General features: G+C 34.8%; 1 protein-coding gene across 1 annotated transcript in view; it reads left to right on the top strand.

Moving 5' to 3' along the window:
• Positions 1-544: 544 nt before the first annotated feature.
• Positions 545-17,986, top strand: part of LOC111491793 (calcium-transporting ATPase 10, plasma membrane-type-like) — a 20,616-nt gene continuing 3,174 nt past the window's right edge. Inside the window, exons 1-25 of the mRNA XM_023140833.1 lie at positions 545-661; positions 1,604-1,832; positions 4,952-5,068; positions 5,145-5,184; positions 6,158-6,270; positions 6,385-6,516; positions 7,834-7,923; positions 8,022-8,091; positions 9,369-9,439; positions 11,286-11,369; positions 11,455-11,532; positions 11,625-11,696; positions 13,219-13,302; positions 13,383-13,465; positions 13,569-13,677; positions 13,847-13,902; positions 14,301-14,343; positions 14,446-14,529; positions 14,836-14,973; positions 15,140-15,205; positions 15,289-15,387; positions 15,771-15,875; positions 16,080-16,250; positions 16,702-16,761; positions 17,657-17,821. Coding sequence (XP_022996601.1) covers positions 1,680-1,832; positions 4,952-5,068; positions 5,145-5,184; positions 6,158-6,270; positions 6,385-6,516; positions 7,834-7,923; positions 8,022-8,091; positions 9,369-9,439; positions 11,286-11,369; positions 11,455-11,532; positions 11,625-11,696; positions 13,219-13,302; positions 13,383-13,465; positions 13,569-13,677; positions 13,847-13,902; positions 14,301-14,343; positions 14,446-14,529; positions 14,836-14,973; positions 15,140-15,205; positions 15,289-15,387; positions 15,771-15,875; positions 16,080-16,250; positions 16,702-16,761; positions 17,657-17,821 — 2,283 coding nt within the window. The 5' untranslated portion in view covers positions 545-661; positions 1,604-1,679. The remainder of the gene's footprint in view (positions 662-1,603; positions 1,833-4,951; positions 5,069-5,144; positions 5,185-6,157; positions 6,271-6,384; positions 6,517-7,833; positions 7,924-8,021; positions 8,092-9,368; positions 9,440-11,285; positions 11,370-11,454; positions 11,533-11,624; positions 11,697-13,218; positions 13,303-13,382; positions 13,466-13,568; positions 13,678-13,846; positions 13,903-14,300; positions 14,344-14,445; positions 14,530-14,835; positions 14,974-15,139; positions 15,206-15,288; positions 15,388-15,770; positions 15,876-16,079; positions 16,251-16,701; positions 16,762-17,656; positions 17,822-17,986) is intronic.

Genomic DNA, 17,986 nt, shown 5'->3' with positions numbered 1-17,986 from the left:
GCACCGGATTTTGCCGACCTAGGAACCTTCCTTCACGGAACGGGTATGAAACAGATGGGCAAACGAGAGAAAATGAGGATAGTTGGAGGGCTAGTTGTGCAATTACGTAAACATTATGGGTTATATAATACTAACAATAATAATAAAGTTAATAATAACTTCTTTTCTTCTTTTAATAATTTTTTTTAAAGTTATTTATATAATACTAACAATAATAATAAAGTTAATAATAACTTCTTTTCTTCTTTTAATAATTTTTTTTAAAGTTATTTAAAACAATAAATAAAACGGATCCGTCCTCGTGAAGCAATGGCGAGGTGTATTTATCATAATTCATTAGAAACTTAATTTAAAAAATTAAATAATTATAGAAAAAGAGAGAATATTTTTTATTTTACAGCGAAATAAAATTAATATTTGTAGGAACGGCTTTTTTTGGTTAGAGAATTTGTTCTTGTAGGTGGGTGTGGGTCCCATCTTTTTAAGTTCGTTTTCCTTTTCGAAAAACTTTCACTCATTTTGCGTGTTGTTTGGTTGTGTGAAAGGACAGAGGTTGGGTTTCGGGAATACCGACGCCGAGATAACGACGGTGACGGAGAACTGAGGAAGACGACCACCGACCACCGACCACCGCCTTGGTTTAAACGCATCGTTTTGCCAGGTAATCCGATGAAACTCAAAAATAATTATATGTGTTCAAGTAATTTTAATTTTGAAGTGGTGAAATATATATATATATGTTAAATAATGGACCGACAGAGTCGCCGGGATTTTTGGTCGGTTAGGCGGCACAGACCAAGGACCCGGGGGGACAAGACGTCGTGTTTTTTCACTTGGAAACAATCGGAAAATTTTGACTTTTTTTTTTTGGAAAATAAAAACTTGGGTAAATATATTTTTATTTGAAATGAAATCGTACTGTTTCTGAAAAGTTTCAATGCTGCGATCACCTTCCATATTAACGCGACTTTCCACACTATTGACTTTCTTAAAAGTCTTGTATCCATAATAAAAAAAAAATATTATTTAATTATAGACTTATAATCCTTTCCTAAATTAGTTGAACTCTCGCCCCAATAGACAGACTCCCAAAAAATGCTTTACTTTAAACTCCCAAAACACCTCGTCAATAAAGATATATTTCGTTCACTTATAAAGTCAAGGGATCATTCACTCAAAACAATTCAATTCTTTGTAGCGGTATAATATATATATGAATTAGATTATTACTATCAAATTACTAATTATTAAATTTTTTTTTGATAGTTTGAAGTTAATCTTGGAAGGGTAAATTTAAAAAATATATTTATTTTCATGATTATATTTTTAATTATTCATCTTTAAATATTTTTAAAAATATAAATTTTAATAAGTAATTAAAAATAAATGAGTCTTGTTTAGATTAAAAAATTTAAGAAATTTATAAACCAAACAAACAATTGGAATTGGAAAGGGTGAACTGGTCACCTGCTTGCGGCAACAAGAAGTCAGTATAAGGCTCTCTTCTCGAGTTCTTAACAACTTTCCACTTCCTTCACCGTCTAAATCCATTTCCTTCCCTTTCCTTTTTCCGGCAATAAGATTTTGTTTCCGTGATTCTCAGATGAGCTACCAACATTGATTCACTTCCCTCACGGTGCCATCTCTCCTGCGACAGATTTTTTTTTTTTTTTTCTGCTATGAGTTCCTTCAAGCCCTCTCCCTACGCCAGACGGAGTGATGTGGAGTCCGGCAACTGCAATTCCGACGACCCCGAGGAGGACGACTCATCTAATCCTTTTGAGATTCATACCACTAAGCATGCTTCTGTTGACAGACTCCGCCGCTGGAGAGTACGGTTCTTCTTTTCTCCTTACTCATTTTTTCCGTTTTTATCAATATTGCTCAATCTCTACTGTTGGAGTTTTTTGTTGTGGTTGTGTTCAATTTCAATTTATGCTTCCTTTCTGGCCTTTTCTTTTGGTTTTATTTTGGTAGTGTGTGTTTTTGGTTCCTGCTTTACTTCAGGTTAATCTTGGAATTGAGGTTATATGTGTACAGCAATCTAAGATTGTGCTACCTAGTTATCTCATTAGGAGTTGTTTGAGAATTATATCCATGGAAAATTGTTGTTACCTTAGTTTCTGAACTTCATAATTCTAATCATTGGATAAGTGCAGCGGTAGAAATCTACAAATGTAATGGACTAAAGATTCCTATTAACCTTACTAAGCTGCAAAATTCGTATGATTTGTAACCTTGATCGTACTAATTTGGTGGAACCATGTAAATATGCCAGTTGAAAATCAATTAATTGAAATTGGCAGTTGGACTTTAGATAAATATCTGGCGTTTTTTTATAGGGCTTGATAACTTTTTGATTATAAGGGAGAAAAGACTTTTCAAATGTTTGAAATTTTGAACTTCATGAAGGTCTAGAAGAGGAAATCGATATTTTCCCATTCATTTATGTATGTATATATGCTCATAATATGAAATCTGTCTTTCTTGAGAATGCCTTGAAAAATGTGAACCGAAGATGTAAGGGCAATTTTAATACCAGACACCTGAAATGAGTGGTTCTGTTCTCATTTTCAAATGCTTGTGGCGCTGGCTGGGTTAGACCCATGTCTATGCTAGGATTACTTACGATTTGTAGGTATTGACATTTTCATTTGACCATGGTTCTGGCTATGAAGCTTAGAGTTTGTAAGGAAAAAATGTTCACTAATATGAAAATTCTTACGAATTGGAATCAGGAACCTATTGAGTATGTGAACCTCAAATTAAATAGATTTCAACACTTTGGATTGGGTTAGACATGAATTTCCTTAAGCTCAAAACTAGGCAATCCTCAAAGCTCTTGAGGCAAAAAAGACCCAAGAGTTAAATACTCCTTAAGATGATCAATCAACACTTTAGATAGCCTCCAAACTAGACCTTAAACGCCTCCATCTTCCACTATAGAAAAAGACTAAAATATTCCTATTTAATATGTCCAAGGATAACATTGAAAACCAATAAAATTACATCAAAGTTATTGAATAAAATGTGAATAATAGTTGGAGAGGGTGATCATTTGGTACTTTCCTGTGTATGTTCTCTCCTTGGCGCCATGTCTTCCTTTGAGCCCTTTAAAAATAGCACTTAATTATCAATGCATGATTGAGCAAAGGTGTATGATTTTTAAGTAGAGGCTGGTTGTTGAATGAGTAAGATTGTTACTTTTCTAGTGGGTGACTAGATCATGTAGAAATAAACATTACTAGTACGTTATTTGAAGATGTATAAAGAACTTTAATGGCTGACTTTAAAATTATTAAATATTTTTTATACATCTAGGCAAAAATAACTGGAAGAAAAATAATATGAATATTGAGAATGCGATAACGATTTTTTTTGTTAAAAGTAGTTGATGAGGGGAGGGTCTCACTTGTGTAGGTAGGAGGCAGTTTGAAACCTGTGGAACTAGGAGGATTAGGGATTAGGAGCTTGAGATTACATAACGAGGATTTCTAGGTAGAATAGTTGTGGTGATTCTTCATGGAGCCTGATGCATTCTGACATAGGGTTATTATGAGTAGGCATGGCCCACAGCCTTTTGGGTGTGGTGTGGCTGGTAGTTGTGAGGGCGTTAACAAAAGCCTTAGGAAAGTTATATCCTCTAGTTTTTCTTTTTCGTCTAAGATTATTAATTGCCCTGTTGGGAAGGCTCGAAGGTTTAGTTTTGGTAGGTGTTGGTGGGTGATAATTCTCCGTGCGCTTTGTTTCCACGGTTATACTGTTTCTCAAGTAAGAGGTTGTATTTAGTGGCCTTGACTTTTCCTTAGATTCATCTTATTTGATCACCTTGGACTTTCATAGTCCACTCTCTAATAGACAAGTGACGAGATCTTCCTTTTCTTCCAACATACATTCCCAAGGGAAGGGAGAAGGGTTGTTAAAATTTTTACTCTTGATCCTTTTAGGGGCGTCTCTTGCAATTCTTGTTTTCATTTGGTCTGCCGCTCCTCAAGTTTCCTCTGCATTTACTTGCTATGGAAGGTTAAAATCCCAAAGAAGAAGCTTGCTCATGCCATGGATCATGTTCAGACACTTATCCTTCGTGTTATACCTGCAATGATGCATTCTTTATAGGCAGCACAAGAAAGACCCTCATATGCTGTGGGGTTGCCAGTTTGCTCAACCCCTTTGGTGTTGGTGGATGAGATCGTCTAGTTTATGTGGGGCTATGAATAAAGATTGTAGCTTTATTGGGGAGGAGGTGCTTTTGAGTTTTCCTTATTGGAAAAGGGCAAAGTGTTGTAGTATGCTAATTTCCTTGCAAATTTGTGGGGGCGTTTGGCTTAATAGGATCTTTATAGAGATCTATTTGAGGAGGTCATAAGTTTAATGTTTTCTTGTGGAGTTCGATCACTAGCCGTTTTGTTATTGTAAGCTAGGTCTTATTCTTTTAGATTAAGTCAATTTCTCTAGTCAGGGTTCATATCCCATTTTTGGTGGGTTTCTTCCATTTTTTTAATGTCCGGTATATTATTTTACGTCTTTCCATGAAAATGTGGTTTCTTACCTAAAAAAACTTATTTTTGGTTGGGATGCCTAGTTCTGTAATCAATCTCTAAAATGAGCCCTGAAGACTTTAATCTTTCATCATCTCATGCTTCATTCATAATACTGTAACTTATACATTTGTGTGTGTGTATATATTTTAGAGATGTCGTATCCTTTGCTTCAATAAAAATGGCCTCAGTGTTTCTTTTCGTTTACACCCCAGAAGGTTAAGTGCTTTTTGAGCTTAAAACAGTTCTGTAGACATTCTCACTATTATATTCTTGTATTCATGGTTTTGAGTCTCGACATTGACTGTTTATTTCTTAAAATCTAACGGTTTGAATTGTTTACCATCTCCAAGCTGCGCTTGTTTAAATGAGAATCTAACAGTTTAAATTGTTTTACCATGTCTCTTTTATAGCAAGCTGCACTAGTGTTAAATGCTTCTCGTCGATTTCGGTATACCTTAGACTTGAAAAAGGAAGAAGAGAAGAAAGAAGCTTTGAGAAAGATTAGAGCACATGCACAAGCCATACGAGTAAGTATTTATTGAACCTAAGTCTTTTCAATTCTTTTAACGTGTGTTTAATCTCCATTTTTGTTTTCTGGGTTAGGCTGCATATCTCTTTAAAGAGGCTGGGAATCGTCTATCAGGTTTGCTATTTTTCATTTAATTTCATTTCTACGTTACAAATGTGGAAATACATGATATGAGGAACTTGTGAACGGAAGTTCCAGACAATTATTTTGTTCACACAGAGTTTTCAATGTATTTGCGCTGCCTTTTGCTTTCCTCTTCTCTTTTGAGATTTCCATCTATTTAGTAGGAGTGTACTTTGACCTGCCATTGCTAATAGTCCATTTACTGGGTCCAGTTTGAGATGTTCTTTTGATACTGTTGGTCAGTTTCTGACACCTGTCCAATAAGTATCTGTGTCTAGTACATGAAGAATGTAAATAATTTACCCAGAATGTAGTGTATATGAATCAGAATTTGCATTAAAGTTTCTATTTTAATACTTATGATTTCATTTTAACTCGACTCTTTTCTGAATGGATCCAAGTGCTAGAGAAATCTCCAAGAAGCCTTAATGCTATATGTTTCTACCTAAATAATTAATTGACATTGCTGATTTATTTTTTTATTGTGCAATTTATGCCCTGTTGATGTGGAGATTTCTGCTACACTCGTGTTGACCCAGATTGTCTTTTGTGATACTTTATATTTGCACTGAGACAACATCTCTATTCTCTTTTCAATGCTTGTTTTTATTTTTTATGATGATCCTAATTTATTTAATCTTTTTTTACATTGTTTTCAAAAGTAACTTTTGTTTTCTATTTTGTGCATTTTTCTGGAATTCAGTACCTATTTTCTTGTTTTTCTTAAAAATTCTTAGAACTTTTCACTCAAGAGTGTTAGGCTCTGTGCCTTTTGGTTTTTAATGTCTTTCTTTGGTATTTTTCATTTGATAAATAGTTATATGTACTAAGTTCTTTACTTCAGTTTGTAATTATTTTTGTCCAACATCTGATGATGCACTTGTTTTTTATGGCTTTTATGTTGCACGGTTATAAATGGTTTCTGTTTGCTGTTTTGCTCACTGATTGAATGAGGTTTCTTTAGGTCCTAGGCCTACAGCATCTGCAGCTCCAAATGGTGATTTTTCTGTTGGGCAAGATCAACTGGCTGTGTTGGTAAAGGATCGAAATGTTGGCACTCTGGAGCAGTATGGAGGGGTTAGTTTTATTTTATTTTTATTTATTTTATTATTTTTTAAACTTCTTTATCCTTTTGATAACTACCATCATATAATTATTCTATCTAATGGATGAGTTCAATGATTTCATCAGGTTAAAGGGGTAGCAGATATGTTGCAATCAAACTTAGAGAAGGGGATAGTTGGTGATGATTCTGATTTACTGAAACGGAGAAACACATATGGTTCAAACACGTATCCTCAGAAACCGGGAAGGAGTTTTTGGGTAATTCTCAGACTAATAGTTATATTGACGTGTGGAACCAGTTACATTTAAGGCTTTCTTATTTTTTATGTGCTTATCTAATAAAAATTCATAAAAGAAACAGGGTTTGTAGTATATTAGCTAACTACTGATAAGAAATTATTGTATAGAGAAAATTACTACTGATTTGGTTGGTTTAAATGGTCACCTCGGTCTTTAAATTTTAACACTCAACATGTTAAAGGCTTAAACAACTAAGGCCAGGTTTAATAACGATTTCATTTTTAGTTACGTTTCTGAAATTTATGCTTGTTTCCTCCCTATTTTCTTCTTATAGTTTTCACCATTCAGATATAACCATTTTAATTTTGAGTCAAATTGTAAAAAAAAGGAAGTTTTAAAAACTATTTTTTTAGTTTAATATTTGCTTTGGTTTTTGTAAACATTGGTAGAAAGTAGATGACAAAACAAAGAAACTTGTTGGGAAAATGAACGCTCATAAGCTTAATTTTCAAAAACCAAAAACCAAAATCCAAAAATCAAATGGTCAAACAGGGCTTACTTAAACTTGACTTGGTTTTCGAGAACAAAATAAAGAAATCACCGGTAGTGTTTTTATGCTTAATATTCAAAAAAAAAAAAAAAAAAAAAAAAAAAAAAAAAAAAAAAAAAAAAAAAAAAAAAAAAAAAAAAAAAAAAAAAAAAAAAAAAAAAAAAAAAAAAAAAAAAAAAAAAAAAAAAAAAAAAAAAAAAAAAAAAAAAAAAAAAAAAAAAGAAGAAATCAAATGTTATCAAACGGACCTAAGGCTTTTTAGGGGCAATGATAGACCTCCTATTAGATCTCATACACAAGGTGTGAAATTGAGATGAGAGTAAGCATGAGAAAGGGAGGGGAGTAGTTTGAGTTGGAATGTTTACAGAAATAGGGATGGATTTTTGTATTGGGTTTTGGGAAGAAAGTATTATTAGGTAGCTAAATGGTGGTTGTAGCTAAGGATAACAAAACTTGAAATTTTTTGGCTAATTAGTGATTTGAGCGGCTTCTCACCTCCAGAGAGTGAACTAGGCCTTGAAATCCTGGGTCATAGTTTTTGCTATGGGATTTGTAGACTGTGTTCTCTTGGTATATTCGTCTAGGTTTCCATCCTAAAATAGTACCGAATGCTTCATCACTTTGTTGAATCTTGCGAACCATATTTATTAATGCTACTACTGGTGGTTTGTCAGCCATTATCTTTGCTCTGTCTCTGTGTTAGTTGCACAGACATATATTTGTTTCTTCTGTTTGCAGAGGCCAAACTTCATGATGAATATCTTCCTTTTTTTGTTTTCTTGTAGAGGTTTCTCTGGGAAGCTTGGCAAGATCTTACGTTGATCATATTGATGATAGCTGCTGTTGCTTCGTTAGTGCTAGGCATAAAGACTGAGGTGAGATTTCTTTTTCCTCATTGCGCTTGGTGTACATTTTATTGTTGAAAAAACATTTGAACTTTTATTAACGTTTGAAATTTTGGGTTTCTAAACAGGGTATCAAGGAAGGCTGGTATGATGGTGGAAGCATTGCTTTTGCAGTTATTCTTGTCATTGTTGTAACAGGTGCTATACGTTGGGGCTTCTTTTATTGTTCTTATTTACATTCTGTGTCATGCGTATGGTATTCTATTTTCCTTCTGACTCAGTTACGTTATTTTAGATATTTGAGTGAAGTGGTGTTCATGGGTTCGTTCAGCTCATTTTTAGAGTTGAACCAAAAATAGATTGGTTTTTCATTGAAAGAAAGAAAGTTGATCCATAACAATAGATAGCTGACAATCAAGTCAACCAAATTGTCAACCAGAAGAACAGTTCGTTGTTTTGAGGGGTTAATCGACTTAGTTCACAATTAGATGTCACCTAGTGTCCATGCAGCACATAGAGTCCCAAACCCAACTCTCTCCCTTTGAAGGAATGCCAAATAAAAAACCCTGAAAAAAACTTCTCTCTCTCCTCGTTTTGGGATGGAGGAAGTGGCAGCAGCTGATTGGTTATGTCCTATGTCCATTTCCCATGCCTTTTGAGTTTTCCTTTCATTTGAAATTTCTGGCACAGTTGAACTTGTTCTCGATCACATGACATATCCAGTCAGGGCATTGAGGATGAGTTGATGTAGAAGAATCAAGATGGTTTGGTGAAAGGGAGAAAAGAGAGAGCGAATATGAAAGAGTGGGAGGGGAAGAGAAATGAGAGAAAAAGTTGACGTTGCCTTGAGAGATAGAGAGAGAGTTAAAATTCGAATGTAGTTGAGACAACTAGCTCAGTAAAGGTGTGTCAGGCTTGTGGGAAGTTAGGGCTGGTAATGTGTGTCGGACTTTCTTTCCCTAGTTTTTTTTTCTGTGTTTTCTGTTTTTTGGCTTTTTAACATACAAATCAGTCAGTTCAGTTTTATTTTTGGTTTATTAGATAGAAAACTGAACCTAACCGATAATGTCAGTTTTTTGCTATTGATATTTAAAAAACTAAAGCTGAAACCAACAGAACAGACATTGGTTGTCGCTTTTTTTATTCTAGTTTTCATCCCTACAAAATTTGAGTATTAATCTGATCTATTATGAAGCAATGGAAGCAACTATACTTTTATTACTGTCATGAGAAGTTTGCTAAGAAAGAAACTACGATTTCTTTGCAGTTACAGCCGCACAATTTTTCACATATTGTTTTGCACACGTCTTGAAGCCTTAAAACAGCTTTCTAATAATTGCAAAAGAATACATATCTTTTTGTATTAATTTTCTATTTTTGATTTAATATTTTATTCACTCATCTCGTCTACAACTATTTCCAAATCTTTTCACTGACAATTATCTTATCTTTTCTATTTTTGCCTTTTTTCCCAGCTATTAGTGACTATCGGCAATCTCTTCAATTTCAGAATTTGAATAAGGAGAAGAGGAACATACAAGTGGAGGTAAGCATAGTTATTGTTCTAATAATTTTCACCACATGCCTGTAGTGGTCAATTTTTTTTTGAGATATGGTGCCAAAGAAATATCCTATTTAAGGGGGTAGATCTTTTTGGACTTGGAAATGTCTTCATAACTATTTTGTTTCTAGTTATCTCCACCTACTAGGTTTCTTGCTTGTGGTTTTCAAATTTATTTTATCCTAAGTTTATTTAGGTCGTTTCTAGCTGATCTATTTTGGTTGTCATTGCTTGAATAGGTTGAGAAGTCTTATATTGTTGAAATTATAGTGCTACTAACACAATTATTTGGATGTTCTTTATATACAAAATTTGCTTAATATACAAAATTCTGACTCTTCTTTAAGACAAATGATAGTGTTTTGTAAGAAAGAGAAACAATATTTCATTAATGTAATAAAATTTTAAAAACCACGAACTAAAGTGGGTTAAAGAAAAGCTCCTACAATCAGCACATATATTATTTGAAGAATAAATACAGAACAATTTACTAAGCCTGCACCAGGTGCGGCTTTGAATATATGAGGTGGGAGAAATAAGTGAGTTATTTCTTTTTCTTTGTCATCGAAGTGTTTCAAAGCTTCAAATGAACTGAGGCTAGAGGACTTCAACCACCTCAAATTGTGAGCACCAATTTGGGATGAGAGTTTTATTTTCTGAATTCTTTTCATGAGGGTTTATACTTTGCTACTGTTATCTTCCCAAATAAAGATGTTTGCCTTTGGATTCTCAACTTTTCAACTCACTTTCTAATGAGGGTGTAGAGATGAATATTACAGGGATGAGATTTTGCAAGAGAGAGTATTGCCTGTTAGTGCTAGGGGTGTTCACTGGTTGGTTAGGCTTGACTTTAGAGTTCACAGCTAAAACTGAACTCAAAATGAAAAGAAAAAGAAAATGGAGAGCTGATGAGACCAAGAACTTGATGCTTCTGTTAGTTCAGTTCAACTGTGCGCTGACTCATGGAATATGAGGGCAAGGTGGGTCAGTTTGGTGGGCTAAGAGAAAGGCGAGCATTGGGGATGAGTCAGAGATTGATAGTCACGTTGGAAAATTAATGATGTGGGTAGAGGAAGGAAGACACTAGGGTCGACTAACTTAAGGGAGGGGAAATTTAAACCTAGGCAAAGGGTATTAGAAAATTTAAGAAAGAAACTGGAATTCATGAATGGACGTTGGATGCACAAACATAACATGCAGAAAAAAAATCCAGTCGACATCGTTCTTTTTCTTCTATTTAGCTTCTTTCAACCATTTTTTTTTTCTTTTTTTGCCCTTCTCAAGGAGAGTGCCTATCTTGCCATGAACATGTTCGTGGCAGCTAAAACACACAAAAGGCGAGTACCTTGTTGAAAATGCTTGCCTAGGCTACCACTCAGGTGATGGCCATGCTTCTTGCATTGCCTACTGAGTGAAGCACATTATATTTATCGGTTGGCTCAGTTTAGGGTTTGCTTATTATTACTATTATTATTTTTGATATCCAATAGTGTCAGGCCATAAAGCTTAACTTTCACCTGTATATGTTTTGGTTAGGTATCTTTAAAAATTTACTATCTACCAGCTTGATTGTTCTCACGATGTTTGGAGTTTCCTTTATTCTTTCATGGTTAATGAAGATTTGAGTCCCCTCTTGTGCTCTTTAGATTTAATAATTTTCTGAACTTTGTGACATAATTTTGCCTATTAATCTCATAGATCTTAATGTTGATATTCTCTCATTTCTTTTTACAAACTGTCAACTCTTCTGCTTATATGGTTAGCAATTCTAATACCACTATTGTTGGATTGTTATTTTTATTAAATAAATAATTAACACCAGAATTAATAGGTTGTTAGAGGTGGTCGTCGAATTGAGGTCTCAATTTATGACATTGTTGTTGGTGATGTTATACCACTCAATATTGGTGATCAGGTCTGCAGTTCTATTCTTTTCTTTTTTGTATTTTATGGCACTCACATTTCGATGATGAACTGTTATGCTGATAGATCTTCGTTAGGTCCCTGCTGATGGCATCTTAATTTCTGGACACTCACTTGCCATTGATGAATCAAGCATGACTGGAGAGAGCAAGATTGTTAGTCTTTATAAATCTTTGCCTTGTTAGATTAAATGAACCGCTCATAGGTTCTCTTTTCTTCTAAATGAGGAGGGTTGCTTCATTTGTAGGTTCAAAAGCATGGTAAGGAACCTTTTCTGATGTCTGGATGCAAAGTAGCTGATGGTAGTGGCAGCATGCTGGTAAATGTTTCTTTACTTATTTTTGGGTTAGGTCTTTTTCCTTCGAGTTCTTCACGAGTGCAGTTTATCCAATATTATTGTTAGGTTTGTGTGGGTGTGTTCATTTTACGTCTTTCAGTCCTTTGGTCTGAACATTGCTCGAGAGTCATCAATTTGAATCATGTTTACTATTAAGCAGCAAGATATCAGTTTACTTCTTGAAAAATATATTAATTTATTTGGGTTTGAATTTAAATGTTAAGTTTTTCTCAGCCTTTATCTAAGCCTGGATATTATTATTTATTTCTTTGGACGTCTGGCTGATATGATAATCTAGAAATTGCACAACTTAGAAGGATGTTAGTATGTTGGACGTCTGGTTAAAGTTGTTAGTATCATGAACTATATCAACTTTCCCTGGAGTTGGATGAGTAAATGTGAGTCTGCGTACTGTAAGTAGAAATGATCACTTTTTTTTCCCTTTTTTTAAAATGTTTATAAAATATTTATATCAGTCTTTGTACGTGAAAAATGCTCTTGTTATTTGGTTTCACACTCTTTGTTCACCATCGCCATAGCCAACCTATTTGGCACCAATATATGTCATTGATAATATGTTAATACACATACTTGAAGTCATGTTATTAATAATTTGCTATAAGATAAATTATAGTAAGGAACAAAATGATTTTAAGGGCTGAAATAGGTTTAGGGAAAAAAAGTTCAGGATGCGAATTCCTATTGGAGACATGTTAGGGATACGCTTCAGACATCTTTTAGGGATAAAGAAGCTCACTATATAGAAAATAGTGTGGCTGGAAGCCACCTGAGAAACAAAACAGGCATCGCACATGATTCTATTTCTATGTTTGTTTTGTAAATCTTAATGGATATTGGGTTTTGTTGGTTGTTTCCCACCTATTTAATGAATTGTGTTCTCTTTTGATGTTTAAATTTAGATATGAATTTGGTTTTACAATTTAAATATTTATGCACACTTTTTTTAAAAAAAAACTAACATGTTTCCAATGTGTTGTGCCTAATGTCTCTCGAAATACTGCCACATGTTGGTGTAGTAATTCTTTGGTACAAAAATGGCCTTTAATAGGCTGTTTAACATTTGCACAGTTTTATATATATGGGCTTAGTTCTATGGGAATGTTCCATGAATGTGGCTTACACTCCCTTATAAGAGGTGTTGGTTTCCTATTTTGGGAAGGAGAACCTCTTCTGTCTTCTAAACTGGTGCTTTGCATAATGACAATTTTGAGCTTTAAGTTTGTCGAGGCTTTGATCCTAATCCTGGTGCAGATAGTATGGGAATCTGTGTTTTTATTATGTTTGAATATAACATGATAAATTCTTTGTTCATAGTTTAAGATAGCAACATCAGTAACTGGCAACTAGTTAAGTCGAAAATAGAAATTAATTGACAGTAGCTTTATAGCCAAAATAACAATCATGAACGGTAGTGGAAATTGCAGCAAGACACAGTAAAATTTATGAAGCCCAATGCCTAAAGCTAACTACATTATTATTTCAGGTTACAAGTGTTGGAGTTAATACTGAATGGGGTTTGCTTATGGCAAGTATTTCTGAAGACAATGGCGAGGAAACTCCTTTGCAGGTATGATCCTCATTTTTTTTTCCCGGTTATTGACAGTATATCTTCTCCTGTTCCATTTCACAATTGATGAATTTTAATAGGTGCGTTTAAATGGTGTGGCAACTTTAATTGGTATTGTTGGACTCACAGTAGCCCTTGCTGTTTTGATTGTGCTCCTCACAAGGTAAATCAGAGTCTGGCTAATTACGTCTGTCCATTTCTAATGGATAGGAGATTCTTGTTTAACGTTTTTTTGGCTTCCTTTTTTATCAAACAAATTTGAGCAGGTATTTCACTGGTCACACCAAAAATCCAGATGGAAGTCGTCAGTTTATTGCAGGCCAGACAAAAGTTGGCCGTGCCGTAGATGGAGCCATCAAAATTGTCACTATTGCGGTATGTGTAAATTTAAAATGTTTGGAGGATTGACTGAAGGATGATGATGATTACACATCTTAAAAGGATGTGTGAAAGATTTGTACGATGGATGAATGATGTGCATGTCTGCTTGGATGTGTATTTACAGCTTTTATAACACATTTTGCTTTCAATGTTTTTCATGTAGGTGACCATTGTTGTGGTTGCTGTGCCCGAAGGGCTTCCACTAGCTGTTACCTTAACGTGAGTGTACTTTATTTACTAATGACTTTGTGTACTTATTGTTTATGAAAAACATGTCCTTTTACACATTTAATTTCTAAATTTCTGTAAAATCTCCAATCTTGTATGTCTTATGCTTCTCCTATGGTACATTAGTTGTTTTTGTTTCCCTGTGGTTTTCCTGCTTTATTGGTACTGTTGACTCCTTCCTTTTTCAAGCGGACATCCGCCCAGGAAAAAGAAATTGATAGAGGGTACAAAGCCAATACCTACTACCATGGACTTTCTATTCCTAATTTTTGTATAAACTACTTCAATGCAATAGAAAAGAATTTTATAATTGTATTGGAATGCACTAAGCGTTTTGTTTATTTATTTCTTTGAGATTTCATCCTACGATATTTTGACAATTCCTGCAGTCTTGCTTACTCAATGAGAAAGATGATGGCAGACAAGGCATTGGTAAGTTCAGTGGTTTATTCCACGGTCATACTTGAGTGAATTTATAGATATTGCAGATTTATTGATCATATGCTTACATACTTTGATGGGACATAATATAAGGTGCGGAGGCTATCAGCATGTGAGACGATGGGGTCTGCTACGACTATTTGTAGTGATAAGACTGGAACCTTAACTTTAAATCAGGTAAGTTTCATGAATTTTCTTTGATTTTTAAGCTTACCTTTTATTCTGGTGACAACTTGATCCATTGTTTCTAGATTTTGATCTTCAAAATTCTATTTTATATGATGTTAAATTGACAGTGATTTCAAAACTCTCTCTTGCTCTCTCTCTAAAAATTTGTCCATTTCCTTTAGAACTCCTTGGAATCTGGATAATGATGAAATAGAGAAATATTTACGAGTCTTCTAGGAAGAACCAATCTTTCTTTTGCTTTTATTAACCTGGTTGGCCTTTCATGTCTGTTTACCTTGTTGGTCAATTTTGTAGATGACCATTGTTGAGGCTTATGTTGGAGGGAAGAAGATTGATCCGCCAGAGAAGAAGTCAGAGTTGTCTCCCATGATACACTCCATACTTGTTGAAGGCATTGCTCTAAACTCAAATGGTAGTGTATATGTACCTGAGGTATGCTCAAAAAAACCTGTGATTATTTCTTAGATCTATTGAAATTTCCAGAGCCTTGAGTTTTTGTGTTACAATTATCGAAAATAGATTCAAATCCAATTTTGTCATCGTCAAATATGTATAATATGTCTAGCAACCTGTCGTAACCCTAGTTTTTAATTTTCAGAGTGGTGGAGAGGTAGAGGTTACAGGTTCACCTACAGAAAAGGCTATTCTTAATTGGGGTATCAAGGTACTTTTCAATTGAGTTCGTCCTTTTTTTCCTACAGAATTTATTTGAAGCATACAGTATTAACAATAATACTGCGGCTACAGCTGGGAATGAACTTTCAAGCACTTAGATCAGAATCTGCAATTCTTCATGTTTTCCCCTTCAGTTCAGACAAAAAACGTGGTGGTGTTGCAGGTCAACGGGTAATCAGCTATGAATTTTTTCGTGTTTTTGTTTGGTTTGGAATTGTTTCTCTGAATATAATATTTAGAATTGCCTGTAGTGGGTAATTGGAACCTCCACTATATATGTTTCTTTAGAGATCCAGGAATTTAATTTTCTCATGTGGCTCCATAAACCATTTTCTAGACTTGATGATGTGAAGACAGTAAAAATATGGACAGCTTTTACTTTTGGGATTGAGGTTGCTTCTCATTATTCAGTTTGAGATCCATATCAAAACAATTATGTTATTACTTTCCCTGGCACTTGACATTGTTGTATAGTGCTATTGCCTTTTTGGTTCTTGATCAAGTGTTAGATATTTGGAATAATGATACATGAATATACTATACGGTTTTTACAGGATAATCAAGTTCATATACACTGGAAAGGTGCTGCTGAGATAGTCTTGGCATCATGCACACGGTTTATTGAACATGATCACTCTGTCCAACTAGATGAAGATAAGGTCTGACACATTTTCATGTGAATTCAATTCCCTTTTCTTTTTTATAGTTTCATGTATCATAGCTGAATATTAGCTACCTTATCACACATGTTCAATAATTAGTGACCTGCTACCATGTTGAAATGATTTTGATATGCTCAGTTGTACCAATCTTTCTTGTTTTTATTAGCAATTTATGCTGTAGTATTTGGTATTTTTTTGCAGATGAAGTATTTTAAGAGAGCTATTGAGGATATGGCTTCACGTAGTTTACGTTGTGTTGCAATTGCATATAGATCTTTTGAACCTGAGAATGTTCCTGATGGTGAAGAACAATTGAGTAAGTGGGCTCTACCAGAAGATGACCTTGCTTTGTTGGCTATAGTTGGTTTAAAGGTAGGTCTTCGTTACGTCACTTGATTCTGCATCTTCAGTTATAAGATAAAAAGTTGTACAGCTTGAAGGCATGTGAAAAGTTCTGTCTTTCCTTCACATGCTCGTTAATTTGAACTAAAAAGTTTGCTTATACATTCTGTTAGCTTCTGGCAGAATGTCCTTATGGCTGAAGATTGTAGATTTTTTTTAATCACAAAATTTGATAATCTTCCTCATTTTATTATTACTTTTGTGACATTTTTCTGTCTTGAAATATAGCTATTCAGTTACCAAGAGATCAGCATCATGCCTTTGTTATTTGGTTATGATTTTGCATGTAATCTAATGAAACACTAAAAGCAAATATGAATGTGCACGGTTGTTTGTGCTTTTCTTTTGTCCCCAAATTTCCTAAATTTCTAGAATTTAGGCTTACGCATGCTTTTATTATCTTGTGCCCTTTGGATTGTAGGACCCCTGTCGACCAGGAGTAAAGGATGCAGTACGACTTTGTCAAAAGGCTGGTGTTAAGGTATTCTTTTCTGATAAATATTTTGTTTTCATTCTATAGTATTATGAATGATTAATACGTTTGGGCTCAAAACATTAATGTTGAATTTTCTCCCCTCCATACTGGCAGTTATATCAGTTTTATGAAGCTGCATATTTATTATTATTATCTTTTTTTTATTTTTTTTATTTTGCATATATGCACATGCTTAAGATGCTACTGGCAACCTTTTTTTGGTTATTCCTTATTCTTATTGGTTGTTTGTGCCCTTTACTAGCAACTTTTATGGGTTATAAGTTGAAACCTGATGTAGGAAGGTATTATGTGTAAACTTGAGTTGCTGAATGTTGAGGTCTTGGGACTAAAGAACTATGAAAATTTGAAGGCAAATTCGAACATAGCAGAGAACTAGAGTTCTCACCGCAACACCTCAGGGATAACTATGATCTTGGATATGAATTCACTAGCCTTTTAGATAATATCTGTTCGAACTTGTCCACTATTGCCTGGAAGCAAGTTATAACAGCTGTACTCAACCAAGAAATCTAGGACTTACAAATATGCATGAAATTAAGAAATTTAATTCCAATTGAATTTCAGTATATGATGTTTTTATAATTGTTGTTTTCCTTATTTTGTTGAAATCTTCAATTTATTCCTTGATTAATCTCTTTTAGTTGCCTTCTCTTAGATCAATTTTCTCGGCCATTCTCATTTTCTTATATCTTTTACCATATGTCTCTTGTAGAATAAATGTTCTCGTCGTTTCTTTATTACTTTAGGATACTCCACATATATACATTAACTCCCTAAACAGTCTGCACAAGAGTCTCTTTTTATTGGATGTTAACTATTACTCTTGTTTTTTAGTTGGATGTGGACTGTTTATATTCACTAAAAAATATTTCATGCATAGGTGCGCATGGTCACTGGTGATAATGTGCAAACTGCTAGAGCTATTGCGTTGGAATGTGGAATACTTGGTTCAGATTCAGATGCTACTGAACCAAATCTTATTGAAGGAAAAGTATTCCGTGCCTTATCTGATGCCCAAAGAGAAGAGGTCGCTGAGAAAATATCAGTGCGTCTTTTGGATCCCTCCCCCCCCCCCCCCCCCCCCCCCCCCCCCCCCCCCCCCCCCCCCCCCCCCCCCCCCCCCCCCCCCCCCCCCCCCCCCCCCCCCCCCCCCCCCCCCCCCCCCCCCCCCCCCCCCCCCCCCCCCCCCCCCCCCCCCCCCCCCCCCCCC

Source organism: Cucurbita maxima, unplaced genomic scaffold (assembly GCF_002738345.1).
Source record: "Cucurbita maxima cultivar Rimu unplaced genomic scaffold, Cmax_1.0 Cma_Scf00017, whole genome shotgun sequence".
In the NCBI taxonomy this organism is placed as follows: domain Eukaryota; kingdom Viridiplantae; phylum Streptophyta; class Magnoliopsida; order Cucurbitales; family Cucurbitaceae; genus Cucurbita; species Cucurbita maxima.
This window is presented reverse-complemented; position numbering and strand designations above follow the sequence as displayed.